Source organism: Myripristis murdjan, chromosome 9 (assembly GCF_902150065.1).
Source record: "Myripristis murdjan chromosome 9, fMyrMur1.1, whole genome shotgun sequence".
Classification (NCBI taxonomy): Eukaryota; Metazoa; Chordata; class Actinopteri; order Holocentriformes; family Holocentridae; genus Myripristis; species Myripristis murdjan.
In genome coordinates, this window is record NC_043988.1 from 26,695,438 (window position 1) to 26,718,906 (window position 23,469).

General features: G+C 39.8%; 1 protein-coding gene across 1 annotated transcript in view; it reads left to right on the top strand.

Annotated features, from left to right (window-relative positions):
• Positions 1–17,813, top strand: part of tmem8b (transmembrane protein 8B) — a 35,594-nt gene extending 17,781 nt beyond the window's left edge. Inside the window, exons 7-14 of the mRNA XM_030060383.1 lie at positions 765–861; positions 1,091–1,198; positions 4,131–4,146; positions 4,945–5,087; positions 8,087–8,265; positions 9,014–9,160; positions 12,828–12,944; positions 16,709–17,813. Coding sequence (XP_029916243.1) covers positions 765–861; positions 1,091–1,198; positions 4,131–4,146; positions 4,945–5,087; positions 8,087–8,265; positions 9,014–9,160; positions 12,828–12,944; positions 16,709–17,044 — 1,143 coding nt within the window. The 3' untranslated portion in view covers positions 17,045–17,813. The remainder of the gene's footprint in view (positions 1–764; positions 862–1,090; positions 1,199–4,130; positions 4,147–4,944; positions 5,088–8,086; positions 8,266–9,013; positions 9,161–12,827; positions 12,945–16,708) is intronic.
• Positions 17,814–23,469: the final 5,656 nt, after the last annotated feature.

Below are 23,469 nucleotides of genomic sequence, written 5' to 3' on the forward strand. Positions count from 1 at the left end.
AAAAAGCCGTATGTGCAATCCAGATAATGGGACTGTCTTGAAATGTTGGGAGTGTTTATAACAAAGCAGAGGATGGACTTAAAGCCAGAATCTGCAGCACCTGGTTTAGTAATTCTTGAGTCACTGTTATTAACTGATAAATCTTTCAGTGCCATGCAAATAAATGATACTTTTTTGCTATATGCAAATAACAATCTTACTTATTGTCCCTTTACACTAATAATTTGTGTCATGAACTGATTTCTTTTTCTCAACACGAGTAAATAAAGATCAATTCTGAAACATATGAAGAGTCAAACGTGGTGCCTTAGCTTGTATTGATGCCCAGAGCACCAATTTGTGAACATACCCAGTATTTTCTGCCACTAGTTTTTACCCCGGCTCTCTTTTAGTGGAACACTGCATTAGACCATACCGACCTGACTTCACCTCTGTGCGATATCAGACATTTTGCATATGCATATGCCGGTTCCACATGTTTGAATAATTCTCCAGGTTTTCTTATGCATGAGCCTTGTTAATTAATAATTCATGGTTTAGGGAGATGAAGTGCCAACATCTTCATTTAGCTACCTCAGACAAACAGAAGGAAAGCAATTGCAGTTGATTTGTTAGTTCTGAAGTTAACTATCTCACCACTAGAACGAAATGAGACCTGACAATCCTGAACAGCCTCAACACACTAACATGATGTCACCAGATGGACGATGGCTGGATGGATAAATCATGACTGTGCGGTTTGTTTGTGTGTTCCCCCCCTGCAGTCTACAGTAAAAGGAGCTAATGTCACAGTGTTCGGCTGTCTGAACCATGGGATGCCTCTTTTCCTACGTGAAAATTCTTCAGTGAAATGTGAATCGGGTAAGTAAATATAGCCACAAACTTGTAACCCCAGTGCAGAATAAAATTGAGATTTTATCAGCTGGTCCACTGAAATATTGCCAATAATAAACACCTTTCCTGAGTGAGGCACTTTCTCCAGTTTCAAATTCATGGTTTCATGGCATTAATTCACTTTTCTGGGGACATGACAGAAATAAAACTCCCACTCTCACTACTATATCTCCTGCTTTTGTTTCCTGTTTTCTAGAATCGGTGGCCGGCTTTCTCCTGTCTGTAAATGCTTCCTCCAATATCACCAAACTGAGGATTCCTTACCCACAAACGGGCACTTGGTACCTCAGCCTGCGTTCGCTTTGTGCCACTGACCACGGGTGAGAGCAGCAACAGCAATACTACACCTGGATCAATAGTCATTAGAAGTTCCCTACTTGTTTATATTCTGTTTTCTTTTTTTTTTCTTTTTTTTCTTTTTTTTTGGATATGTTCACTGCAGAACTCAAAATCCATATCCATAATGATCTATAATTTGAAAAACATTTGCTGGCAAGATTAGGAGATTTTTTATACTTCTGAAATGAACAGAAATAGATTTGTGGCTTTGGGGACCTTAAAATTGAGTTTCGTCCAAAAAGCTAAACTTTGGAGCAAAAAGTTTGAGTTGAATCATTGACACCAATGCATTTTTGACATTTTACAGCTCATTATGAGCTATTTGGGTTGTTCTCAAGGTCACAAAACCTTTTCTTACTATGTCAAACAATGTTTGCTGTCAATCACAGCAAGCAATTACAAAACAGGCGATACAATATTTTTAGAGTCTTATCACCATTGTACGGCTGTAAGATTCAATTGATAGTTTGCTTAAACCGTACTGGTGGTTTACCAGCGTTATTACCCTCTATGGTGCCCTCTAACGAAGGCACCATGCACGCCTGCAGTTTAAGCAGTGCAGCCTCCCTCATTCAGTTTACTTCCTTTCCCATCTGTCACCCACTAGATTAATTTGAGATTGGCTTCATAAACATGCTTCTGGTTCCCACCTAGCATATGTCGTGGTATTTTTATGGTTGGATTTTGAGCTCCTGAAGGGAGATTTTAGACGTTATCACATTAGGATGAGATGGAATTTTAACAGCGTTTATTGTGGGACACAGAATTTTAACAAATCCACCTTAAAGCACCTAAGCCTGTTAAAGCCAGCTGCTGGTGTTTTACCTTGCATTTTTTGGGGTCAGTTTTTCGATTTTTGGTTTGATGGTGTGCTATTCTTTCTCCTGTGGATAAATGGCCGAAGAGAGATTACTTAGCATCATGATACTGCATTTCCAGCACAGGCACACTGGAATATGACAGCAGAAATCTTTTCAGCCATCCAAAACACTGACAGTTAACATCAGGCTTTGTTGTCACTCCATGTTACATCCACAAAACCTTTGGCTTTTGTAAAAAACAGCCTACAACATGTAGAGCAGGCTGGCCCAAAATGTAAATGCAAGCAGTAAATTTGTTTTACAGAGCAAAGATAAACCTCTCAAGTAAAAATAAATGAGGCAGGAGGTCTGGACAAATATAACGAAAGGAGGCAAAAGCCCCGGGGCCAACAATGCAATGGGCCATCAGACCCAGAGCGCCGCTTAAACAACCAAAACAAGACCAATAAACTAAACAAGCAAACAAAGCCTGAGAAATGGGACTACTGGATTCCCCCTTTCCCAGCAGAGAAGGAAAGAAAGACAGTCAACACTAACAAACAAGAGCAGGAAACAACAAACAAAGTGTTGCAAGTGGTGTGTGCCGTCCCCTGTGAGGAAAACTCCAGGCCTACTTATGGGGCTCAAACTGTCCCTAATTGCCATCAGCTGCTGGGCCTGAGAGGCAGAGGAAAGAGAGAGGCAGGGGAATGAGAGAGAGAGAGAGAGAGAGAGAGAGAGAGAGAGAGAGAGAGAGAGAGAGAGAGAGAGGAGGGAGGGAGGGAGGGAGGGAGGGAGAGAGAGAGAGAGAGGGAGAGAGGGGGGGTGGAGAGAGAGAGAGAGAGAGAGAGAGAGAGAGAGAGAGAGCTGGGTCGCTTGTAACAGTCTCTCAGAATCAAACACAGTTTTGTTTCTAGACTCACTTTGCACCAAAGTTCATACAGGGGGAAATCCATCGTCGAAAACACAGATAAACGAGTTTCTCTACTGACAGTAGCTTCTGTCACTCTTTTGAATAAAGGATATGTCACTCACTCTCACTCTCATCAGCTGCATTTCCATAAATCATTTGACTTTATTAATAGCAAACAATTAAATGATGCAAAAAACATCAAGCAATTAAGATACAATTCCATAAAATCTGTTTGAGCAAATAAAACGTAGCCTCCCATGGCTGACCTTATCGTACTGCGTCGACATCATCAGACTGTTGCTATGGGCAACCAGTTTGTATGGCTGTGCCTAGTTACAAAGACACATTTTTGCATTTGTACTTTGCACCAGTCTTTGTAAATGGTTGCATTGCACTGATGCTTCCCGTCAACATCGCCTTTACATTCTTTGCAAATATCAGACACAGGAATGTCTTGATTTCTGCATCTGTCCACCAGCCAGCTACCTCTGAAGCCAAAGTGCATGTGATTAAATCCTGTGCACATGTCCTGTTTTCATTTGCCAAATGCATTTCCATTGAAAATAATTGCATTTCTTTATTGAATAAAACGTTAAAGAGAGTATTCACCTCAAGCACGCCTATAAACTCTTAGTCACATTTTTGGGACTTTATTCAACATTTGCCATTTCTTTGATACAGCAGCATTTCACATAAAAATGTTGATGGAAGTGTGGTTATTGTCACTGGTTCACACTCCTCCTCTGGGGATTGTCAAAAGCCCTTCTGGGGGTTGCAACAAATAAAGTAAATGACAGCACTTTAAATCACTTCTGAAATGGGCTCATTATAAATTAATGATATATAACGGTTAAAGGCTGTCTGTTAGGTGAATTTTTCCTCTAAGATGTCAAAATTAAAGTTTGCAAGGAATTCGTAAGTATGAGGTATTCAGCAGGCTGAACTGTGAGGCTGAGCGTCTAACTGAAGAAAATGTGAACAGAATAAAATCAAGCAGATTTTTCCAAACCACTTGAGAGTTTTAATTGAATCTGAATAACAGATGGTGCGGTACTTGGACTCATCCTCACATGAGAGCATTGCTGAAATAGTACAACATGTGGTAAACATTCACATTTCTGTCTGTTTGATTTTAACACATAAACACATGCTAAATCAATCAAGGCTTGCTAGTGACAAAAGAGGTGGGGTAAATACAAGGTGCTCTTCCAATTTCTTAAAAAACAAAAAATAAAAAAAAAACCCTGACCAGCTACATCAGGGAACAAATGGGATCTGAAGAAAAGAAACAAAGAGCTATACGTCTGTTACCTCCTGGAGTTGCTTTTTTGTTACGGATTATAAAACCTAAGGGACCATGTAGGCCAAACATTCTCAGTCTTGTGTTCATATTCCATGTAATATCAAGAATAAACAAATAACAAATACACAGGCTTAATGCAAATTGTTGGATTTTCACGCTACTGTACAGTTAGGTTGCTAAAAACAATCTCAAATTACATCATCATCAATCATAAACAATAGCACACAAGGCTGGGGATTGTTCACCAAAAGTTGCATCAGTTGATATGATTTATGATACAAAAAACAACCAAACAAACAAACAAAAAGACAGAATAAATGCAGATGAAGTTTGTGAAATTTTGCAGCCGAGGAGTGAAGATTCATCATCAAGGTTGAAGTTTCACAATTTAACTGGCAGAGTGAAGTGTGAAGTGGCATCCGACTGACCTGAGCTGACTTCTTGATCCCCACAGTGCTGTGATGGAAAAAAAAAAGGAAACAGTTTATAAATAAAATTCCATTTTGGGTCCAGAATATGCCAGTTCAAATCCAATTGGAAGAGAGACAGCAAGTGGAGAGGGTGTGTGTGCAAGGTGCTGTGCCAGTTTCTGCCTTTGCCCTGTTAAAAACGCACTTTCCTGCTCCAGTAACACAGCGCCTAACTTCCCCATTCCCGTTTCCCTCTAATGTTCTGCCTGTCTTTGCCTTTCCTAGATTTGAGGCGTGCACCAATGTTACGGCTGAGGTGTATATGCGCTCATACCTGACTCCGTGCATCAATGACTGCGGAACATACGGACAGTGCAAACTTCTGCGCACCAACAACTACCTTTACGCTGCATGTGAATGCAAAGCAGGTAACAAAATACTTGGCTTTAGTCTATCATCCATTCATTCTTGAGGCTTACAATTTTCTTGTTGAGAGTTGTTGATTTGAATTTGTGCATAATATCCATGTGCAGTACAGCCAAGCTGACGGAAACGAGTGAAATTCAGATTAGGAGCGAAATTCAGATTAAGAGCTGGTCTGATTGGATTTTCTGTTCGAGTTATTTTTCATTTATTTTCACACTGTAAACGCAAACCACCAGATGACTGTTGCACATAGCTGTGGGAGCCATTTATTGGTTAAACAAACCCACATAAGCGGTGAAATAATAGCATGAATGTGGTGTATGCTCAATGATGCTTTTAATTCTTAATCTTAATCAGTGATCAGTAATTAGTAATTTAAATTAGTAATCTTAATCAGTAAGTGATTTAAGTTGTAGTCAAAAGATTTATTTGCCTATAAGATAAAATGAAACTTTAATGATTTCTGTGAGGAAATTGGGTCATTGCAGCAGCAAAGATTTTCTCATTTGTTGGATAATATATCATGGAGAGTGACAAGAAGACGGGAGGGTGCAAGGTGGGATGACATAGGTCATTATCCAGACTTGAACTCACAATGGTGTGATTAAATTGTCTGCGGCTTAGTCCAATAAGTCACAGGTTGCCTCATTATTAATCTTCTAATATAAGCCCTTTTGATAAGACAATAAAACATGCTCTTAATTGTGAACAACTTTTCAATAAAAGATGAGCTTATGATACCAAACAAGGCATGTCCTCAGAGGCTTTTGAAAAAAAAAAAAAAAAAAAAAAAAAAAAAACTCCTTTGATCTTCTTTTATTAGAACCGGTTTCTCCTCAGTTAATTTCATTGTCATACTTAAAGTTTGGCTGGCCATGCCTATGTATGACTGGTTCCTGGCAGACGCTTTGTATTCAGCACTTGCCCTTGGCCTGTCTCAAACTGCAAACCCTCCATTCACCACTGGGAATGAATATTTAATACACACTGTCTTATCCAATCCACCACTTGATAAGGATCCAATTCAAATGGAAAAGCATGAGTGTTTTAACATAGGAGTGGGCTTACATCAGGAGGCTCTATTGTGCAGAATAAACGACTTAACACATACCTGTTTTCGATTATTTTTCACAGAGGAATGTCTGTTTATCGGCCCTCTTAATTCATTTTGACAGATAAATTCGAACTGTTGGAGCTTTTGAAACAGAGCGATTCTCCAAGGATTTGTTACCATCTGTTTAGCCAAAAGCTTTGAGGAGGCGTTCTTACAGTTTGTCGAGAATTCAGGGAAGAAGATGTCTTTGAACATCTTTTCCCAATTTATCAGCGGTGTAAAAACCCAAGCTTTTTCTGTCAGCACCCCTACTTGAATAGACTGCAAAAAAAATCCCCTTTTTAAAAAGTCATTTATTCTTATATTCATTGTTAAAATCTTGTTTTAATTCAAACGAGTGAAAAAAAATCTGCATGTGGAATGAGATTATCCCACTTGTTTCAATACCAATCAACTTGTTTCCGGGATTTTCTTCATCCTGGTGGGCTGATCTGCCTTGGTCTACCTTGTTTCATCATATTTACACTTGATCCCAGAAAATTTCCTGAAACAAGTGAAACTGCACTAGAAGCAAGTAGTATTATCTCATCCCACTGGCAGAGTTCCTCCAATCCATACAACCACACAGGTTGTTTGTTCCAATCCTCTAATATGACCCACAGGAACGTCTCTAAATAATAATCAGATAAACCATGTATTAAAATACATGGTTAAGGTTAGCAAAAGGTTATCTTTAAGGTAAGGGTAAGGTTTGCCGTGATGGTTAAGGTTAGGAAAAAGTTATTGTTAAGGTAAGGGAAAGGTTTGTCATGATTTTTGAGGTTACGAAAAGGTTATTGTTAAGTTAAGGGAAAGGTTTGTCCTGATGGTTAAGGTTAGGAAAAGGTTATTGTTAAGGCAAGGGAAGGTTTGTTGTGATGGTTAAGGTTAGGAAAAGGTTATTTTTAAGGTGAGGGAAAGGTTTGTTGTGATGGTTAAGGTTAGGAAAAGGTTATTGTTAAGGTAAGGGAAAGGTTTGTCATGATTTTTGAGGTTAGGAAAAGGTTATTGTTAAGTTAAGGGAAAGGTTTGTCCTGATGGTTAAGGTTAGGAAAAGGTTATTGTTAAGGCAAGGGAAAGGTTTGTTGTGATGGTTAAGGTTAGGAAAAGGTTATTGTTAAGGTGAGGGAAAGGTTTGTTGTGATGGTTAAGGCTAGGAAAAGGTTATTGTTAAGGTAAGGGAAAAGTTTCTCGTGATTGTTAAGGTTAGGAAAAGGTTACTGTTAAGGTAAGGGAAAGGTTTCTCGTGATTGTTAAGGTAAGGGAAAAGTTTCTCGTGATTGTTAAGGTTAGGAAAAGGTTATTGTTAAGGTAAGGGAAAAGTTTCTCGTGATTGTTAAGGTTAGGAAATGGTTATTGTTAAGGTAAGGGAAAGGTTTGTGGTGATGGTAAAGGTTAGGAAACGGTTATTGTTAAGGTGAGGGAAAAGTTTCTTGTGATTGTTAAGGTTAGGAAAAGGTTATTGTTAAGGTAAGGGAAAGGTTTGTGGTGATGGTAAAGGTTAGGAAAAGGTCAGGGTTAAGGTTACAAATTGTAGTTAACACTGCTGTAGCTTGGGTTTGAGCTGGCCAGCTGAGTGAAAGTCATGTTTATTGACCCATCCGCTACACCATCAGCCTCCTGAAGGGGAATTTGTCTCTCCCTTCATACTACACCCTGGTGTCGTTACTTACAGCACCACTAGAGGTCATTTAAGTTTAAAACCTAACTATAGCTCGTAATAAGCTGCTGTACAAACGACCTCTGGGGCTGTCATTGTTTCACTTGTTTTAAGAAAAGCAGGGTTTTAAGGCGCAATGTGAATCCAAATGACTTGTTAACATGGAGTTTTTTGCAATGCAGATCAAATGCTCTATGTCCAGCACAAACCAGCCACTGTATGTGATACCATATCTGCATGTGTGTTAGGCTGGGACGGCTGGGGCTGCACCGACAACTCGGAGGCCTACTCCTACAGCTTCCAGCTCCTCTCCACCCTGCTCCTCTGTCTCAGCAACCTGATGTTCGTTCCGCCTGTGGCCATCGCCATCCGAAGCCACTACCTTCTGGAGGCTTCTGTCTACATCTTCACCATGTTCTTCTCCACGGTGAGTGACTGTCACACAATCAGAGTGGTGCATTTCCTACCCTCTGCAGAATACTAAACTAGAGCTGACCTATAAAATATTTTTGGGTCTGATACCAGCGCAAACAATAGTGAAGCAATGCTACTGCTTTATAAGTCACTGTATTGAGTTTTTTTTTTTTTTTTTTTTTTTTTTTTGAGACTTAAGAAAGTAGAGTAAGATTTGCTCATTGTGGTTAATGGAGCGAAATATTCCAGTGGACAGGAAATGTCAAAACTCCACCTGATGGTTTTATTATTTATTAACCAAGTGTAAAATATGCCACTGCCGAAAGGAAAATAAATGTCTAATTATATTCAAATAGATATACTTTGGTGGATGCGGATTAACCACCGTATTTTGCTTTCACTTGATACTAAACATCCAATTTACAGCCATTTAACAGTGGATTTGTTGACAGCTTTGGTTTTACTCTACTGATTCAAAATGGTACATGTTTAAGCACCTCATGTAGCATACCGTTGTCAGTATAAAGCCTTGTATTAGCAAAAGTTATGTTTTTCAGAAACACTATACATTAAGTTTTTATTTTTTCATCAGTGCCCATGCATTTTTTTTACATTGTACACCGAGATTTTTAAACCACTCAAGGATCACTGAATGTTCAGCTACACATAAATAATGGTGCAAACTTTCAGTTCAAGTAAGAAGACCACAAAAATTACAAATTGCATGTTTTTTTTCTGCTCCCCCCAACCCTACCCCCCAGTTCTACCATGCTTGTGACCAGCCAGGCATCGTCGTCTTTTGCATCATGGAGTATGACGTCCTGCAGTTCTGCGACTTCCTTGGCTCGCTCATGTCCGTGTGGGTGACTGTCATTGCAATGGCGAGGCTCAAGTCCATCATCAAACAGGTGCGTACCAACTCCTCATTTCACTGAAGTCAACTCACGTCACTTAGTCGAAGAAAGAAAATATATAGTAGAAAGAGTCCAACCAGTACTTGGCTTTGGGGGGCAATATTAACATTTGGCAGTTAAAAAATTTCAATAATGATATATCTGCCAGTTTTTTTAAATATACATAAAACACATTTGTAGCAAGGAATCCTCAAATTTGCAGTCAAATAATTGTAATAAAGATATGCACTGGAGGCTTGATATTTTAATGCCGAACAATACATTTCTTACAATACAAAATCTTTTGCTATTCCATGATAACACTTTTTTAAAATAATCTCAAGTGCTCCTTATGTCTTTTTCTTCATATTAGCCGATACTAACCAATATGTCTGTGGTGAGTTAATATCAGTCGGGCTCCAATTAGACTATGATTTTTTATTGGGCTGTAGTTTGTAAAAGGTGGCTGGAGAGGAGAGGAGAGGAGTGAGTTGAGCTGTCGGACCATTGTATGTCCACTGTGATGTGTGCTTAGCGTTTTGGGGGCGATACGCAGTCTGGCAGCATCTGAGCTGAGTGCTCCATATTAGTGGTGGACAACTTGAGATAAGCCCCGAAGTGAAGAGGGATTAGAGTGCTGAGAAGAGGTACGGAGGAGGAAAACTTGGTAGAAAGCGATCGAGCCAGGCTATTAATGAGTACTGCATATGCCACATTTTGTAGTCTCAAATTGAAAGATCAATGTGTTGGAATCAGCGATGCGTGGTGCTAAATTCTCTGGTTGTTGACATATTGCGGTGGATAAGAGTAAACACTAACAGGTGCACCCTCTCCCTGGGTCACTCCCTGGCTGCACACCAAGATGGAACAGTCTGAGGGAAAGCGTGTGTGTGTGTGTGTGTGTGTGTGTGTGTGTGTGCGTGTGTTTATGTGTGTGTTTGTGTGTGTCCATGTCCATAAATGAGAGATAGAGAGAGAGAGGAGGGGTGGAAGGGGGCGGAGTAGTGGGAGTGAGGGAGAGTGCCTGAACATCTGCTGTCCTCTAGAGTTTTCATTTTTGCTGAGCGCTGCACTACGCAGTCACTAATCAAATCGCACATGTCAGGACTGGCAAGTGGAACTTTGTGTGTGTATGTGTGTGTGTGTGTGTGTGTGTGTGTGTACTAGAAAAAGAATGTGTGTGTGTCTGTGTTTGTTTGTTCGTTTGTTTATGTGACTGCAGCAGCAATAGAGGGTGAAGGACCCGGGGCATGCCCACTTGTGTGCATGTGTGTGTGTGTATACCAGATTTAGTTGGAGGTCCAAAGGTCCCTACAAACACAGACTACCATTACAATGACCAGAAAATATCTTGCAAGGACATTTATATGAGGCAAGGTTAGTGCTACTGTTAGTGCTGAGGCTATGCAAATCAATGTTAGTGAATTGTGCCTTGGCAAATAGAGTTTGTGTGAGAGCGATGTATGTGTGTGTGTGTGTGCTTTTGTAACTGCATACGTGTGTGTATGCGTGTGTGCGTGCTGCTGTATGTTCCAGTGGCGCAGTATGACTGATGACCGGTGCTGCGTGGAGTCCTCAGGCTGCACCACATCGCTCCTCTCCTCTTTGGTCTGAGCCAATTAGTCGTGTTCTCCTGCAGGCGGGTCATCCCTTCCCACTTTAAAATCCTCAGTTTCTCTTCCCACTCCCTGCCACTTCCCCCACCTAGGCCACAGACGAATACAGACCCCAGGCAATCCGGACAGGCTAAGGTTTCCCAAAGCGCACGTAGCACAGCTTATTGATCTTTTTTTTTGTCTCCAGCTTTATCTCTCTTATTTCCTGTGGCTTTTTGTCAAATGGGGAGCTTGACAAAAAACAAAAGCCCAATTGTTTTCATAGTGTAAGTTTCTATTGTTACAGTAGGTTTATTTTTTATTGTTATGTTGTGGCTCTCTCACGCTGAATAGGGCTTTCAGGTGATCGAATGCCACAGGACTTTTGGAATAGAATGGCCTTTCCTAATGAACTCAACACAGCACAATGTCCTGCAATGTAATGCTCCCTCCTCTCTCTCTCTCTCTCTCTCTCTCTCTCTCTCCCTCCCTCTCTATCTGTCTGTCCATCTCTCTTTTTTCCTCGCCACTGTCACCCTGTGCTTGCTCTTGGGGGAGATTTTATTCCTCGAATCTGGCCAGTATCTGTTAGATTTCTGTAAAGCGCCTTGAGATAACTTTTGTTATAATTTGACGCTATACAAATAAATTTGAATTGAACTGAAGTGAATTGAATTGAGCAGTGTGAAGCGCTATGGCCATTGTACCGGGCTAACTTTTGCGTTCCAGTTGGCAGTAACTATTAATGTTGATTTCCTTTCAGTAAGCTGCCACAGCACAGCCTATCTTTTCAGTTCTCAAGAGAGTGTGGCACACTGTACTCTGTGCATTGTGTCAAAAACACAAACGGCAACATTTAATTTTGTGCTTGCTAAACGACTGCGGCAAACAGTTTTGTTCTCTGCCATTCAAGTTCTGTGTGTCAATACTCTTTCTGGCAGCCATATTGGAGGTCTTCAGCCGTTTGGCAGCAGCCGCTGTGAGCAACTGGTTGTGTTTCTAAGCAACTGTTTTTAACTCATCTGTGTCTCAAGGTAGCACGAAGTAGAAGTTGCAGGTTAAAGGTGCATTATGCAAAATTAAGAGTTGATTGAAGTGAGGACCACTTAGTCTCAAACGACAAAAAAAAAAACAAAACAAAACAAAACACAGAAGAAGCACAGAATTGGTCATCAAGTCAGCCTGACTATGAGAACCATGTAGTTTCAACCATAAAATGTTTTGCTTATTCCAGTTTTTTTTTTTTTCTATCTTTTGAATCTAAAAGGTCCTCACTTCAGCATCATTTTGCATAGTGCACCTTTTACATTAACATCAGTTTTTTTTTTTTGCTAAATTAGCCTGCTACAGGTTGGTACTTAGCTTGCCAACAATGCCAGCTGGTTGTGTCGGTTAAATGAGCTGCATTCATTTCAATTTGGAACTTGGTGTTTCCAATTTGTACATTTCTGACCTCCGACAACATCGCCATCACAGTGTCACTCAGGAAAAATGGATGCCAACAGAAAGAGACTCAGTGTATGCAGCTGTATTTGCCTCAGTTCCACAGCGACGTTCTCATACCGAACAACAAAAGGTTTTTCTGTTCTCGGACATCACTTGAACTGAAATCAGAGAAATCAGAGCTCTGAAATGGTGCCTGAATCTCCAACTTGTAATTTTGAGTTGGACGACCGTTGGCAAGTTGGAGTTTATTTTTAATGCGTTCCAAGTTGAAATGAATGCAGGATACGGCCAAAAGGACCAGATAGGTTTTTTTTTTTTTTTTTACAAAAAACTTTGTAACAAATCTACCTCACTTGCATAATGTTACAGAGTTGGCCTGCATTTAGCTATCTCTCTTATTTTTGTCTGGTTTTTATCTGTTTATTATTCCAGCAGACTTTCCTCCACTTGGCCACCATGATGGCACAAGTCACTGTTGCTAAGAGACTTCTGACAGCTGCAAAGCCTCTATTACCATTTTTTCAACTTGTGGGGAAAAAATAACAAACCCAAAGCATTTTTCTTTTTTTTTTCTTGATCTCACTGTACAGAGTCCTAAAATATTAGAAGGGCCATTGTTGATCTTTGTGGTCTGTGTCAAGGTGCTGTACCTGCTGGGGGCGATGTCTCTGTCCATGGCTCTGCAGCTGGACCGCCACGGGCTGTGGAACCTGTTAGGACCCAGCCTGTTTGCCCTGGGCATCATGGCGGTGGCATGGGTAAGTGCAATCCAGATTTCCTGCACAGGAGCACAAATGTCTACAACTTGTTTAGTTTTAGTCCATGATCACATACACACTGAGCAGAAGTCTTTACTTAAAGAATGACCAAACAAGTTAAATGATTTATGGCACTTTCAGAGGAAATTATGAAACTTACACGGACGAAATGAAAATATTGTAACATGGTTGATCTTCTGTTTTACACATAAAAAAAAAAAAAAAAATAGTAGTTTGTCAGCATTTGTTTTCCAGACTCAGTGTATGGGATGTGAACACTTCAGCTGCTCCTCGAGGGATTGTTTTTGCACAGGAATAAATATGTGGGATTTTCCATACATGTAGGGCTGATGTCATGGACTCACATGTCCAATACATGTTTGAACATGCAGATGAAGAATGTCAGCATTGTCCCTCTATTGTTCCTGGTGCACTGTAGGTGTAAAGGGACTTAATCTGTCACTTAAGGTTACATGGGGCTACAACATGTGCATGCCTGAAACTATGGGATTCTGAGCGATGAAGCTATTTCACATTAGCATGGAAGGAGCTTTAAAAGTTTCGCAGCCTGTGGGTATTAGTCATGCCTTGTAGTTCCATTATAAGTCAGCTTGTACTTTCACTGACTCTTCTCCGAGTCATAATGTGCTCCCTGAACTGAGAAGATAAAAAATAATAGTCTTTCAGGCAAGGTACTGGAGGAAAAAAAGCCTTTAACGCCAAAGCTCTGACATGAGTTTGAAAACAAGGTTTGTGGCCTCCTCAGTGAAAGCTTTGCATTGAATAAGTGTGGGAGTTGTAGCTCTGAGAGTTAGCTCTCAGAGAGTTGGAGGATTCAACAAAAACTGTGAAAGATGAAGTACTGTTTAATTCCACAGAGCCAACCCTCCGGCTTTGGTGCTAATGGTAGAATACAGTATATGTTGCCATAGACAAGATCCCTTTCTTCACAGATTAACAAGAAGCCCTTCAGAATCCATGCTCGGCACTACTGTATCTTGTGCATTCAAATGTGAGTCTTTTCAGAGCATTACATAAAGCCATGGGCTTCTGCTATTTGGGTGTTTTCCCTAAGGATTTTGCCCATCTGTAATTCAATTACAGATGACTTGTTGACATATGTTATTCAGCAAATACAAAGTACAAATACCATGGTTGGTATACTGTGAGATCTACAGCACTGAGGGTACACATCTTGAGCAGTATTAAAAGGACTAAGGGAACAAGGGCATTTTATTTTCTTATCTTCTCATAGCAATGCACTGCAGACAAAATAGCCACAATAGCAAAACGAGAGCCGCAACTTTGCCATAAAAAGTCACTTGGATCAAATGCTAATGTTGCAGGTTTTTTTTTTTTCCCCCCCCAAAGATAGCTTTTGGGCACATGCTTTGATTCCTTGTCACTTTATAATTTATCAGCTGTTCAATACTGCATGTCTGCATTTCTGCGTTCTCTCTTCAGCGCTGTACTTCTGAATTTGAGGATCGCACATTTTCTGTGAAGGCCCTTTCATATCAACTTGTCATGTTTCTGCAAAGCCTGGCATTCTGAATGTTCGCAGACACAACCAAATTAGATCAGTCAAGCGGAGGGCACAGAGCGTCTGCTGCTTTGTGGGGGTGTCATCTGCTGTAAGTGGTAGGGGAGAAGTTCAGATCTCTCAGTGCCAAACAGGCCCTATCCGTTATTCTCCGGTCTAAGTGGGGTCCCTGACTTATGAATAAACTATCCTAGCCTGAAAATGTTTGTCTTTACCAGAAAAATGTTTATGACCACGGAGAGTAAAGGACTGCATGCACGAGCAGGAACCCTGACTGTACAAAGATTCATGATACATATTTTCCTCCACTTGGAAGAAAATATGTAATCTAGAATATAGGTAGTGCAATAAATCAGTTAGCTCCATTTCCCTTAGATCATATTTATTTTAATTAATAATTCATTTATATTTACCTTAATGTAGGGATTCGTTATAATCCTGTTTAGGGAAATTTAATATGTGTGAGCTGTCAGTGTTTAAGAGCTGAAAATAGTTCACAAGCACAATCATCAGGCCCTTTTGAAAACTGTTCATAAAGCAGGGAAATGAATTGACCGAGCCTCGCTCCACAACACTCCTGGCAATTCTGAGATTGAAAACTGCAAGGCCATTTAAAGAGTGGATAAGCACTTTCGCTATTGAAAAGAATAAAATACTATATTCATTTACTGTCAAATACAAAATGAAAGATATCAAATGCAGCCGTTTACCCGCATTTATTTTTCAAAGTGTCTGTAACCCTCAGTGTGGACCTTAAAGTAGACCAATACCTACAAACATGTGTATATTCATAGAGAGGGGGTAATGGTTAAGATATGATGTGGGCACAGACACAATCAGAGACAGGAGCATGAAGGTGAATTTTAAATTAGAGACTGTGTTAGTGCTTTGGAGTGCAAAAAAGAAAAAAAAATGAAATATACAACTTAAACCTTTCAAAGCATTCCGCTAAACAAAACAAAACAAAAAAACCTTTATGCAAGTGCAAATCAGTCAAACTTAATGTACTGTTCACAACTATAACTGTTTGGTTACTGTAAAACTGTATGGAAAATAAAGAAAACAGCTCCAACAACTACAATTCAGTTATGTTCTTCTGAATTAAATAGTCCATTTAAATGACTCTCCTTTAAATTTGTTTAGTTGGAGCTACTTATTTTAAATCCTTTGTGATCAAGTCTTTTAGTTCTTTAATGGTTTAGGGAGTTTTTTTTTTGTTTTTTTTTTTTTTTGGAAATTGGGTGTACCCTTCAAAATAAAAGTAACCACACTAGTAGAGGGCCAATGTCATCAAAGTGGTTGGCTCGCCATGTCTTTTGTCAATGAGAAATCCATTTTCCCAGAATACACAGATCCTCAAAAAACAAAGCTTGCATATTAACACTGTTACTATTGAACTGAATTGAACTGAGAATTCTTAATTCAGTGTTAATGTATACCGGCAATAGCACGCACTAAATGAGCTAAATGAGTTTTAACTGTACAGTTTTCTTCTTCAACTATCAAATTCTCTACAACTGCAACAGAGATGAACAACATCGGCTTCATTCATGTGCATATCACCAGTTGACCCAGCTCACCAGCAGATCACTAACACTGAAGTTATCTTAGTTAGTAAAACTTGACATCAAGGAAATAAACATATACCAGAGATGAAAGCAGCTCCTTGGTTGTCTCAGCCTCATTCAGTTTCTCGCTTAGTTTAGTGTATTTTCTGACTGTTTAATCAGCTTTTACAGTTTCACTTTTCACTTTGTTCTGTCTGCTTCCTCACATCTCACACACTTCGTCCTGAGCTTCTACAAAGGAGGTGTGATCAAAGTTGCAGTCTTCCAATAGGAAAATGGCATGGCACCTGGTAACCAACTAGAAGCAAAAATTGACAGGTAGCAAGTCTAAATAGTATTACTAGTGCTAGAGCTGTTTCAGTGTGCATTTGCATTTACGCAACCCAGTTTTTTTTCTACTGGATTACACGTCCATTGGCCAGTTATGATCAAATTATTGGTGCCTGTCTAGTAATTCCTCAATTGCTAAACTCACCTGTCTAACTTCAAGGTTATTGTAGCTGTTACACAGAAATTCACAGGGGTTTGGACAGAATTGACCAGCACATATTTCCAAATAAATAATTCTGCAAATTTTAAATTGAAATGATTAAACTGGAAAAAAAAATGACTCTGTGTGAGCTGACATTTTCTGTCTGCCTTTCATCTACCAGACGGTGCGCACCATTCGTCGACGGCGTTGCTACCCTCCTACTTGGAAGCGTTGGGTGTTCTTCCTCTTCCCGGGCACCATGATCGCCACGTCCGCTGTGGCTCTCTACGCCTTCGTGGAGACGGAGGAGAACTACTTCTACATCCACAGCATTTGGCATATGCTAATCGCAGGCAGCGTGGGCTTTCTCCTCCCTCCTCGTGCCAAGCCTGATGCAAAGGTGACCCCGCTGAAGCGCAGGCGGGGTTGTGGCTATCAGCTGTGCGTGAACGAGCACGAGGAGATGGGCCTGGTGGACCCAGCCATCATCTCCATCAACAGCATCTGTACCAGCTGATAAATTCCCCACTCCCTGCCCCTTTACCTTAGAGACACTCCATTGCCTTCTTTTACTTGGGAAATTCACACACGGGAAAATAAGCCACAGAACTTGAATAAGCAAATGTAAATACTTTAATGCAGATGTGATACATTGCATTTTTTTTTTTTTTTTTTTTTTTTTTTTTTTTTTTTGCTGTTATTGTCATGGTTATTATTATTATCAATACAACTGTAATTATTATCTATTGTTGAAGTTGTTCTGATGAATTGTGGGTGTACAGTGACACACTGTTGTTTGTGAATATGTATTTAAAGTCAAAGCTGAAACACTGCTGCTAATTTGACGGTGACTGTAAAACTGCTTATGTTGGTTATTTATTGACGGTCTCTTAAAAAGGCCAGTTATTATACTGTTTGGGCACAGAGAGGGGGAGAGGTTGGGGGACATTTATCAAGGGCACGGCTTTTATGATATTCTTTTGGAATATATCTTTTGCACTGAGACACAAAAATGTTATTCTGTACATTTTTATAATAATATAGTATGTATAAACTAAGACTGGCATCACAAAGTTCAATTGTAAAATCTAGTTGTCTTGTGGAATGTTAGACTGTCTTTTGCAATTGCAATGTATCGCTTTTACACGAATGTGCTGATTGTTCTTCTTAATTGGGAACAATTCCAAAGTCCAGCTGCCTGCTGAAAGTGAGGGGGAGGCAGGATTATTTCAGAGACCTCAAACCAAGACCTCAACTTCCCTGTTCTTTCTGCCAGGACCTGTCTGACACCGGATTCATGAACAATAAATGTTTTCTTTCTTTGCCTCAGTATCACTTCTGCTTTCGTATAGCTCTAAATGTGGTACAACTGGTGAACCTCACACAAAGACATCACATTGCAATTCCTGGCCTAATGGAAGCTAGTGGTAGTCGGACAGCGAGATGAGAAGCTGTCAACACTATCCTCCGAGGAATAGAGCGAGAAATAAATAATTCTCCAGCACTATAGAGCGGTGGTATGAAGGCAGCTTCAGAGCGTGCAGTCGATATACTGGAGCCTCTCTTGTAATGTGGAGAAAAGCAGGATTGTGAGAATGTGAGTTATACACTTGCTTTACTCCTTTATATTTATGATCCCTCAGTGGTTCTTCAGCCTTCATCACACTATATGGAGGGCCTTTTATCACATTCTTTGAGAAAATATAACGATTCACTCATTGACACTCAAGTGAAATGAAAACACCATTGCTACACCACAATGGAGGACTGCCATGTCACGAATAATGTAAAAAAACACTAGCTTGTTATTCGTATTGGTTTTGCAAAACATAAACTAAACAGTTACTTGAGCATAAATACAGTCACCCGTGAAGCTGAGAACATGACAAACCACAGACAGGATATTTCCTAGTGAAGTGCTTTGTGGATACACAACACATTCTGCTCCATTATCAAGGAGTATTTTCTGCTGCATTAGCACTTTCCCCAGTGACCTAATCAACAATTTCATTTTTTAACATTCAAGTTTTGCAAGTAAAGCATTTATTTATAGAGAAAAATTGTGGAAACAACTAATTTCTCATTCTGACCAGGACTGTGACTGTCTGAATTAATTACGCATCAGTTCTTTAGTCGGGGAGTGTTTCTGTTTAGCTTTGAAAATTTGATGGGATGAGGTCAGTGCAGGGCATTTTTAGTCCTCACAGGGACTTTTCTTCAGTTTTCTCTCCCTATCCAAACTGGGGGGAAAACACAGAAGAAAGAAACATGCTTGAGAACACTGATCTCACTAATTAAGTAGCCCAGAACGGCGTCTGATATCATTTTGTTGATTCATCTCCAAATCATTGTGCTCTAGAAACTGTTTCTGGAAATATTGCCTCAAAGGCTCAGATCAGACTCTTATTTGAGAGTTTATTTAAGACAAGTTAAGTTTGTCAAGTTAAGAGCTACATAATCCATATGGGATAAAAGTGGTTGAGTCTTTGTTGCTTTTTCTATCGACCTATAATGAATTCAAAAGGAAACAGCCCTGTGATCTTTTTTGGGTCCCAACCAGTAATTTTAGAAAGACAGAACTGGAAACTGGAAGTTTTAAAGCGATATTGAAAGGAAAAATCTGCCATTGAAATGCTAAAAAAAAAAAAAAAAAAAAAAAAAAACGCTATGAAACAGTACTTAAGCATATTTCTCAGCTACTCCCAGTCATTTCAATGAAAAGCCAATAAAATACCTGTAAGAAGGGACTCTATATTCCAAGCACAGAGTGCACCCTTTGGCAGGAATATAAGGCCTGTGACTGTACTTAATGAGAGAAATTATACCAAAATGACTTAAGGTCTTAGGTATTGAAATTTCAAACAGTGGATATCCCTGTACTTCTGCCATATATGAAATCAATGCAAGTACCTTTTCTGTATTCATGGATTCCTGGCCAACATATCTAACAGGATTATTACTCTGACACACCATAACCTAGAGCACTAAAGCAATTTCAGCTTGTCTTATTTGCATGGCTATTTTTCCTGTGGTAAATCCTGCCGCCTCAGTAGAGAGCTACTGTACTGGGCCAAAATATGAGCCGCATGGTGCCAAATACAGCTTGTTCATGCTGGTCCAGCTCATTCTCGCCTCAAACACAATATTTCCACCATTGTAACCTATAAAGAGAGATGTCAGTCATTTCCAAAGTGCAACCAATAATGTGATATTGTAATTAAAGACAAAAAAACAAAACAAAACACATTTTAACACATCTTAATATTTCCCACTTAGCGTGCCAAGATGACAGTAGCAGAGACGGCAACGGCCAGATCCAGCCAGATCAGCCAGCAGTTCACATTCATAAAATCCCCAATTGGTAAAACTTTACACAAACTGCGATTTGAAAGTAATTCCTCTCTGAACGGCTGCTTCATACCAGCATACATTAAGACTCATGAATATGGATCCTCAGCTTACATTTATGCCAGCTTTCATTATCTGTTGGTATTTCCACCAACAAGCACATGGAAAGGTAAGAAAAACAGAGAGGGGTGCATGTAAAGCATGTGCAACGTCTGAAAAACAGTTTTATTAAAAACATTTCCATGGTCAAATACAACTGAAGCAAGGACTTTTTAAAGAACATTACATATTTCCAAGGACTTAATAATGATTGTTCTAGTTAATTAAACAAACTCGCTTTACAAGCTAAAGTTCTCTAAAGGATGCAATAAGTGAGAATAAGTGAAATGTCAAAAAGGACTACATTTTAAGCAACTAAATCACAACAGAAAAGGCAGCCACGCCGGCAAGTCGTATTCATTTTAACACCAATTAATGGAGAGTGTTTGGTTTAAAATAGCCATGACAGTCATGAGTTCCAAAGAGGCCAAATTGCTGGCACCCAAATTGCAGGCACGACTGCCAGAAAAACAGCAAATTATTTTTTATGTTATGAAGGCAACAGCCTCAGAAATTATGGGGACAATTTAAATCCAACATGGACACACTGGATCAGTATGGAATAGTGCATGCAGGGCTGAAGCTCACCAACAGGGATAGATGGAAACCTAACAGTGCAGATACATAACACCGCAACACCACAGCCTCAGAGCCGACCACAGAATTTAATCAACACCTCTGTGACACAGGCTCTACAAAAATACATGCATTATGAGCTTTGTGAAGCAGGTATTTATGGCTGCAATTCAGAAGCCAGTGCACAAATATGCAAAATCTGGGGTAAGAAGCATAAAATGTGGAAGATGGTCTGATGAATCGCCTTTCAAAGCTTTTTTTTTTTTTTTTCTCTCCATCCAGGCAGGTTTACATTTGGAGACAGCCAAAGGATGCCTTCAACCAGCGCCGTTTGTTGCCAAATGTTAAACATGGAGGGTGGATCTGTAATGGTTTGGGCACCCATCTGGTACAAGTCATTAGATCTGATGTTTGCTTTGCATGATCATATAACAGACAGAGAAGATTTTAAAAAGACCAGATCCTCATGATGTTATATTAGGCAGGTTATGTTAGGTTAGGCTATATTGGGCACTGGCAATTCATATACTATTTCTTTTATTTTGTCTATCCCGCATAAACCCCAGAGTCCATTGCAGTAAAACATTTTAACAGTCCATTACATCTTTGGCAGCCTGCATCTAATCACAGCAAATAAAGGGAGACTGTTCTTAGATGTAAATAGATTCACAGTGCATTTGATCCATTACATTGTTTTTTTATTCACTTTTTCATAAAATTCCCCATGGAGAAGTCAAACTTGGTCCAACTGTGCATTTAACACAGTCTTGGTTGGTAAAATGATGACTTTCCCTCCTCCATCTCATACATCACTCACTTAGTTCCAGGTTTCCCTCAGCCCCGAAACAGCGAGCTGTAATGACTTCTGAACGAGCCAGGCGACTGTGTGCTGAGTTTTGTCTCAATTTTAGGCACAGATTATCGTTAGAGGATGCCCTTGTGTTTGTGCCTCAGCGAGGAGTTTAGGAAATTGGCAATAAAGCTGCCACAACAATTAGCTATATTGCAGTAGCTAGAGGAGGCTGGACTCCACAAAAATAGCTTTCTCTACTAAATATTGGGCAATAGGTGCAATAAGAAAGGCAGGAAAACAACACTGTCTATCACCATCACTGGGCTGAAGCACATCAGAGTTGTTTTTGATTTGGGAGGTGTCTCATGAAAATGTACTTGCACATACTTTGTTTCAACAGTCTGCTGTATTTGGACACTGCACTGTCTAGTTACAATGACAGCCGCTCCAAACAGCCATGATCGCTGGGTCTTATCACGTAATTGCTCCCACATGACCCAGTGTGCTCACAATCAATATCACATATAAAAATCCCCAGGCTAAATCTTAGTGTTCTTGTTGTCTCTCAAGACCCATTTTTGCTCCTGTCTCCAATTTATACCTCAGTGACCTTTTTGCTACTTTGCTGCTTTTTTTTTTTGGTCTAACTTCTTTAAGTACAGAATTTATAGAAAGTAGCGAATGAAAATGAAAGGTAAAGGCATTCTTCCACCACATCTCCCTGGCAGATATGAAGGCAAACTGTGCCTGGCTGTTTATAGTCACTGAAAAAAAGGCCAAGAAAGGTTTTGTTGAAAATGGGCATGCATGGCTAGCAACTGGCAAAGAAAGAGAACGAAAGAAAGAAACAGGGACAACAATATTGTAATTATCCAACTGCCCATCTCATCCAGCTATAATTGCTTCCCAAACTGCATTTTCGGTGCAAGTATCAATAATTCAGATGGCCCATGGATTTTGTTTATTGGAACTGCAACTAGGCTGACTCATCATCTGGCTACAACAGTTTCAAACATCATTACATTAGATTACACAGGAAAACATTCACTGTGTGATGTGAAAAGCCACTGAATGGGTAATCTGTTTGCTGCAGAACACAAATGCTATTTAAGACACGTATTTCCTGAAGAAAAGTCTGTTTTTTTTTTTTTTTTTTACATAATCCATGATTAAGTTGGTACAAGGGATTTAGAAATAGCCTGTGAGCCATCAGCTCTAAATGTTCATAGAAATTGAAGTTAAACAAATCAAACAAGCATTTGAGTTTGTGTGACCAGCTGTCCTGTTTGCACATGTAAAGAAAACAAAGGTCTGGTTATGTGTACTTTTTGACACATGGACATGCTGAATGCTGATTACCGAACTGGAAAGACGCTGAAACCACAGATGTTACAGCTCTGCAGGAGTTGTGGTTTGGTCTTTGCTATGAGTGGTTTTATTCCAAACCTACCTCTGGCTGCTCAAAGAATACATCTGAATTGATTAAGCATCTCGAGCCCTTTGCAATGCATTCTGAGAAGTCTGACGCTTTGAAATTCAGATCCCTAAATATCGGATAACATTTTCCCAAAATAGGTAACTAGAATTTAACAAGGACATTTCTCCAATAGAGACGTATAGGAGACGGAGAAAAGTGTCAAAACAGGATAGATCTGAATAAGTGACTTCATATCTCTGAATTGACTCTGCTCTGCTCTTCCCCCAGATGCCTGTCAGCATACACTGGGCCCAAACACATCAAGCAGACAGCCTGGCAGTCTGATGGGACCAAAAAGGTCATGCTACATTTCAGATGCTGTGTAGAGAGGGATGGCTGAATGTTGTTGCTGGGAGATTTAATAGAGTCTGCAGTGGGTATATACAGTGCAGCCTCACACAGACATCTGTCAAACAGGAGGAGATGATGACTGGCTTTAGAAACAATGACAGGCCCTGGGGATTGCAATGTGCTAATGACGGTCACATTTTACATAAGATGCAATAACATCACGACTTAAGAATAAGGCCTCTGGTCCTTTTTCTTGTTTCTGCTCTGATTTGACTTGTAAAGAAAACAAGCTGCAGGTCAGAAAGGACAGGGTTTTTCATTATCGCACCGCAAGGTCATCATTCTGCTGTGGGTGTTG